The sequence below is a fragment of the Euphorbia lathyris genome, chromosome 6 (assembly GCF_963576675.1).
Source record: "Euphorbia lathyris chromosome 6, ddEupLath1.1, whole genome shotgun sequence".
Lineage (NCBI taxonomy): Eukaryota > Viridiplantae > Streptophyta > Magnoliopsida > Malpighiales > Euphorbiaceae > Euphorbia > Euphorbia lathyris.
The window spans coordinates 65,104,457-65,111,996 of NC_088915.1; the positions used below are offsets into that span (position 1 = coordinate 65,104,457).

Consider the following 7,540-nt stretch of genomic DNA (forward strand, 5'->3'; position numbering starts at 1 on the left):
ATTTGAATATAGAATTTTCGTTTATTTTAAATTAAAATAATTCATGCTCTTAGTTAACTTATTCAACGATATAATTCTTTTTCAACTTTTCTTTGAGGAGAAGTAAAGCTTAAGTTCAGAGGTGTTGTAATCGTATCATTTTATAGTATATATTTAATTAGTATTTATTTCATGTTGTTTTGGTGTGGTTTCAGGTGTTTTCACAAGGTTTCGTTATAAATAACCAAAGTCGAGAGTGTCACATGATGATTCGGAAGTCCACGGAGCAATTTCAAGCTAACTTACAAGGCATCTTATCGAGTTTGTGTAACAGCTCATCGAGCTTGTGCTTCAACTCGAGGAGATGAAAATAGTTATAACTATTATTCATCCAAGTCTCTGCATCTCGATGAGATGCATAAGCAGCTCGACGAGATGAGTGCAGAAAGTCTGCTTAAACTTCCTCCACTCATGCGGTATCAACATCTCAATTGTAAAAAATCAGTGTTTAATTTCTCTAACTCGTAAACGAGAAGGTTTGCCAGTTAGGGACAACAGTAGACTTGGTTTTTGGTGATATCTGTGACTTATTGCTATAAAAGAAATCTTTGGGAGCTATTTGAAGACACACCAAGCTTAGGCTTACTCCCCCTATGCTATTTTTCTGATTCTTTCTTTAAGAATAAGTAGTATATGTTATTATTGTTGTAGTTTATGCTCATAGTTATAGTTTGTAATAATGTTCATCCAATAAAAAGTAAGTTTTCAATTCATCGAGAAATTTTCGTTCGACAATCGTCACTACGATTTCTTCTGATCCTTAATCTTATTTTATTGGCATGAACTCCATTATCTATCATTCTAAGAAGAGTTGTAATCTGTATGTGATAAAATCATCTTAACTAGAGCTAAAGTGGATCTTAACCTAAATTATATGGTAATTAACTTTTAACCTAATCAAGTTTCTTTCATTCACTTGAAAACTAATTATAATTCTTAATGATTGTTGGGGATGAACAAGTCCCAACTCAAATATAATTAATCGTTTATAATGACCGTGATTAAATTGATTAATCAAAATTTATAAAGTGGATCTAATGACCATTTAGTGTGGCGTATTGGTTTTTCAAAGTTTTTATAAAATTTAATGCTCATTTTGGTTAATTGTTTTAGTTGGACCAAGGTAAAATAATTAATCGGAAGTTTAGAACTAATAACTAGAAACCTCAGTATTAGTTTTACAAGAAAAATCGCCACCTCAAGTACGATAAAAGAACTTAAAAATGTTAAGTATTTTTACTATATAAAAGGTTAAGTATATAAAAGGTTAAGTGAAACTAAAAGTTCTAGCTTCCCATTGTAATCTCCCTTTCCATCATTTATGTAATTCTTATTTCATTTTGTTAAACTGGATTTCATCTGGTTACCTAACAATACTATTTTAGTCTTGTTACTTTGTACCTTATTCTACGTAATTTGGAAATATTTGGTGTTCATTTCATGTTTTTATCTTATACTTTATTTTAAGAGAAATGCTAGGTGTTTGGTGAAAAATCTGGAAATTTATAGCTTTTTGAAGCATTTTGAAGTATTTGCAAATTAGAGGCCAGTTTCAGTTAGGACGTAGGCACGTCATGTCTCACATTAAACTATAATCGGGAATCTGCCAACCAGTTTATGTTAAGGCGTGGGCACGTGGCTAGACGAATTTGTAAGAGAAAAGAAGATATTTCCAGCTTTGATTTGAGGATATTATCTTATTTAGTTGTATTTTATTTTAGTTAGGATTCGAATATGACTAAGAGATAAGGAAATAAATAACATTTAGTCTTTAATTAATATTTTCTTTTCTCTTCCAAATTCATTCAGTCACGTGCCCACGCCTTAACATAAACTGGATGACTGCTTCTAAATTATAACTTAATCTGAGACATGACGTGCTCACGCCTTAACTTAAACTAGTCTCTGGTTTGCAAATACTCCAAAATTCTCCAAAAAGCTATAAATTTCTCCAAGCACCTAAACTTTCTCTCAAAATAAAATATAAGATAAAAACATTAATGGAACACCAAATATTTTCAAATTACTTATAATAAGGTAGAGAGTAACAAGACTAAAATACTCTTGTCATTACCTCATAAATCTACCTATTGATCGTTTAAATAATAGAAAGTTAGTAAAAAGATTAGTAATTACGGTCATCATTCTCGTGAGAACGATACTTTACTTTCACTTTATTACTTGATACACGATAAATGTGTACTTATCTTCATAAGCATGTACACATAAAATACACATCAGATGGGATAAAAAGGCATGAGAGACAAAAAAAAAATAGCAGGCGATGTCCCTCTTTGTGACATTTGTTGCAGTCCGAATTCATGTAATATTTTAACAAAAAAAAGTAGGAGCAAGGAGCAATCGCAAACCTACTTCAAATAGTTATTCGTAAATAATTATTTTATTTGGTGCGCCTAGCATATTGTCTCGTACATCTTCATCGAGGACTACTAAATACTTCTCTAATCTATATAAGTTTTTTGGCTTGGGCGATCGAGGACTATAGTCAAACCTTTTTGCCTACGACCATATTTTCCTGCTTTTCCCTCGAGACCAATATTTTAAGTGGAGCCTCATGCGTGTCCCCTTCGGATCTAAACCATAATCAATTGTCGTTTTGGGTAAAATAACTATTAAAGAGTATTGATCAAAATTGGTACAACCAAAGCGGTTTCTCACAAGAAATACTATCTTTGGGAGCCGCTCCCTCTCTCATAAGTCACTTCTTCTGTCTCAAAACCAGATAATGACACCGATGCCTTTTGGGCTCTCAATGACATCTCCACTCAACTAAGCAATACACTAAAACTTTGTCACAGGAATGCTAAGAACCCCGAGAAACAAGACAAATAAAAATAAAATATATAAAAGTAAAGTATAACAAAGCCCAACCTCGTTCTTGGTATGACATCTTTTCAAAAAAAAAAAGAAAAGAAGATTGTCGGAACTTTTTCGATCTTCTTCCTAGGTGATTTCGACCTCTCAACCGAATAGCAAACGATCTCCGAGAAAAACAAGCCAAGTATAACATGACCGACGAAAGCAAATAGATTTAAAAGTCTTTTCTACATTCAAATATTGTTCATATTTATACTAAAAGATTAAGGAACCCAAACGGTATAAAACCCAAACATGGAGAATACCAGACATTCAATGCCTCAACAAAATATAGGGTCAAAAATACATGAATACCATAATTAAGTAGAAAATTACAACTAAGTCATATCACCAAACTTAATTCTTAATATGTCATTATTCTCCATATATTATGATTTTATATCATAATTTAAAAGTTTTACATTCCAATTCATTAATCATAAACCCTAAAAAATATATTTTAGACTTCTAATTTATAAATTCTAATTCTTAAAATATATTAAAAGTACTGATTTTACCAATTTTATATAATTCAAAATTATGACTTAACATAGTTGTAAAAATAGTTTTTAAAAGATGAATTTCTATGTAATTTTCCCCCTTCTGTTATGGATAAAGTCCAATAAGCACATAATTTTCACCTTGCCTGCATTAAGATTTAAAACTTGTCGTCAAAAAAAAGGCAATCAATCAGAAAAAAAAACTATGTAAATATCTGTTATGGATAAAGTCCAATAAGCACATATGGGCCCAAAACTCAAATGTAGAAAAGGAATGGAGGAGCTATCAGAGCCTAACAAGCAGAGGAGCCCAATCCCTCTAGGAAAGGGGTCGATGTATTATCACCATTTCACAAACTCTCCTAAACCGTTAAACATCTAGAAGACACTACTAAAATAATATGTAATGAGATGTGGAGAGTCATTAAGTTAGCTTACACAACTTCAAATTACTTCCCTGGATGCCCTTTTTTGGTAGCTAATTTTTTTAGTTCTTCTGAAAGTATTCATACACCTTCAGAAATTGTTATTGCCTATTGTCTTGTCGTCAGTTTAGCTCCTTTTCTCGTATTCGCGATTCTTTTATCAATAGATCTATGAATAGGATTACATATGTTCTTGCTCATGCAACTAAATCTTTGATATGCAGAGAAACTTGATTCAACTCTTGTCCATCTTTTATTTGAGTTGTATTTGGTGCAGATTTTAGTTGAAAGTTTTGATGATTACAGTTTAAAAAAAGGCATATATATATATGCTGAAACAGAGAAGTTCATTCAATGATAGTCACCAGCAATTACAGCACAAAATGAAAGGAAAAGAAAGAAAGATGGATATAAATCCAGGTCCCTATACATGACCAAGTGCTTATACTTCATACACAATATTCAGACAAACCAACTAGTCAATGTACATGCTAAATAAGATTCATAAATTCAATGTAATCATTTATTTCCCTTTTTTTTATAAATATCAGTAAGCTCAAAGCAAATGTTCATACAGGGAGTTACTTATTTGCAGAGGCAACTATCAATCCTCTCCAAGACTCCATGGAAGTTGTTACATGAGTCAAAATCCTGACATTTTCATGGATTAATCATAGAATAGGCATATCCAGGGCTCGCAAAACATCCTTGAATTCGAAATCCCGCGTTTCTTTGTTGAACCGTTCAACCAGTTTGTACCTCACATCATTCAGATAGAAAGATTGAGTAGCCTCTAAAAGACATTTAGCCTCTTCATCAGTAAGTTTGCTGGTAAAAACGATATCTCCACGGATGAGTACCAGATCTTTGGTATCTGCAAATTCAGTGTAAAAGGAGACAGTGAAGTAGGGTGCTGCTTGAGTTCCTCTTGCTTTGTAATCTTCAAGACCAGTGAAAATAATGTGTGGCATCTGTACTGCAAAAAAATGTTCAGATAAAAAGTTAAGCAAATAAAAAGTCACAGCAGAAAGCATATCTTTTACGCTTAATACATACTTAACCCGAAAAATCAACTGTCCTCTATACTTTGGAAACGTCTTATTTACCTCTGAACTTGCTTAAAGTTACCTATTGACTCCCTGAACTTTCTTAAAGTGACTTATAAGCCTCCCAGACTTGCTTACAATGATCTATTGGCCTTTGAACTTGCCTACAATGATACACACTTCAACTTGACCACAATCTCCCCTTGCTCTACCACGTGGACTTAGGAGGATCAATAAGTCATTTTAAGCAAGTTTAAGTGGGGGGGGGGGGGGGGTTAAATAGGATATTTCCAAAGTAAAGGGCAGTTGACTTCTCTGGACAAGTACATGGGAAACGTATTAGGCCTGTCTTTTATCTCCTTTACTAAGATCAAATAAAAGGGTTTGAAACTAGAATTCTGACCATCCTAGTGGATGCTGGATAGGCTTGATGTATCTTGTTAATGTTAATCAAGACGCTTAAAAATATGAAGGTCAGCTTGAAAGATCATACACAACTACAGTTACTACACACATGATAATCAGAATTTTCTGACCATTCACGGTGACAGCAATTAGTCTGTTCTCCCATTCATTCAGTTAATAAAACTATTAAAATATGTAGAACGTGAAAATTGTTCCACAATCTACAAATTTCTTCCCTAAATCAAGAGTACACAATTGTGTGATAGCCCATCAAACTGCTCACGGATCCAGAACAGAAGGACACATGACAGTACAATGAGAATGTTCATATCAATGCGTGGCTTAAAAAGATATGAATAACCAATGAACCTAATTAAAGAGAAACCTTTGCTGTTTACTAGAAAATCAAATGTTATAGAACTGCAAGCTCTAAGTCTCTAAGATTAGTAGTAAAAGCATGCATACAACTCAGAAACCTAACCTTGAGCAAACATTGTTGTATAGCCACTTCCTCTCCATATAGGGATTACAAAGTAGCGGCTGCAAAGTAAGTACGAAAAGTTAAAGTAAAAACAAGACAAAACTCCCACACAACACAAGAGCTATATTATTGAATTACCAATCGTTTGCTCTTTGCACCAACAACTGATACAATTTGGCTTTCATAGATGCACCAATATGACCTCTTCCCAAGTGATACTGGCATAACAAAAATTTCACCAATAACTAGACAATCAATGCTTCAAAATAATAGCATTCTATTGCTTCAGATTATATAACATCTTTCTTATGTAGGACTAAAAAAAAAGTGAACCTTATAGTGCCAATATGCTTAATCAAGATCCTTCTCAAATATCCAACCATGATAACTATGAACTATATATCATCCTATATGAACACACAGCTATACACATATTCAGAATTAGAACCATATAAATGGCAGGGGACATCATTAATTGCTAAATAGAAAATCAATTGCAAGGAATTAGTGATTAAATTACATACAAAATAAAAGGAAAAGATCCAAGAGATGATATAGGGCTTTAACGATCATTCTACACAGAACATAAAACATCCAAAATTCATAGTTCAACCAAGTTCAACACCAAGAAAATCAAATGAGCTACTCATCAGACACATACATATTTCCACAACTAGAATTCACATAACCTAACAAATGAGATTTCTAATCCAGGTAGGAAACAATAATCACTTTCTGTTAAGAATCTGTACATAGATCAATTTGAAATGAAGTGAAGCATCTTAAGAAATCATCGGACAATTCAAAATTCATAGCATTAATAACGAGCCACAGACAGATCATATAAATACAATCAAAGAATAAGGAAATTGATACTTTACATCGTCCCATATAGAAGCGAGGTCCTCAGAGGACTTATCCTTGGCCCGATTAATATCCATTATGGAATCAAGGGGTTTTGGCTGTAACGGAGTGAACCCGCTAGCAAATTTCGAAGTTCTGAAACAACCAAGAGCACTCCATTTGAGGAAATGAGGTGGAATGGCGGGCTCCTGTTTCCGTAGGTAGTGGGTGATCGTGTTGACAGAGCAGGAAGTGAAAGAACGCTGGTTTGAAGCATTGGTGGAGAGAATCGACAACGATAAGATTCTTGAGAGTCTTGACGACATCCGAAGCATAGTATAAATGTTGAGGTATCAGATGAAGGATCAAGTTGAGCTGTGAACAATTAAGGTATCTAGTGCAGAAGGGAATTCAGAGTGGCTTCTGAGTTCGTTCAAGACTTTTATCAAACACTTATAGTGCAACAGGAAACTGCCTCGCCTTTAGCTAAATCCTCATGTGCTATGTTCAATTTTACAAGTTGTTTGAAAACGCAGCGTTTTCAAATTTCGGAATTTCCATATTAATACTCGGAAGGCAAAAAGGCCGAAAACTCTCACATATGGGCTTACTGCCTATGTCCACTTTCTGCAACAAGCCCATGAGCAGTAGCTAGCAAAACAAAGAAGGGAAAATTACACAAAAATTCATCTTTGAAAAACTATTTACAACTATATCAAATCATAATTTTGAATTATGTCAAACTAGTACAATCCGTACTTTTAATATATTTTAAGGATTATAATTTATAAATTAGAAGTCTAGAATATATTTTCTAGGGTTTATGATTTATGAATTGCAGTCTAATTTTTTAAATTATGGTATAAAATCATAACATATAGAGAATAATGACATATTAAGAATTAAGTTTGGTGATATAACTTA

The 7,540-nt window shown here is 33.2% G+C and overlaps 1 protein-coding gene across 1 annotated transcript; it reads right to left on the reverse strand.

Annotated features, from left to right (window-relative positions):
* Window positions 1–4,167: 4,167 nt before the first annotated feature.
* Window positions 4,168–7,137, reverse strand: LOC136231849 (uncharacterized). The gene is made up of 4 exons (XM_066020822.1): window positions 6,655–7,137; window positions 5,912–5,991; window positions 5,774–5,832; window positions 4,168–4,817 (listed from the first exon to the last, which is right to left on the reverse strand). Exons 1-4 carry the CDS (start codon window positions 6,949–6,951, stop codon window positions 4,513–4,515), a joined length of 741 nt encoding a protein of 246 aa, XP_065876894.1. The 5' UTR covers window positions 6,952–7,137; the 3' UTR covers window positions 4,168–4,512.
* Window positions 7,138–7,540: the final 403 nt, after the last annotated feature.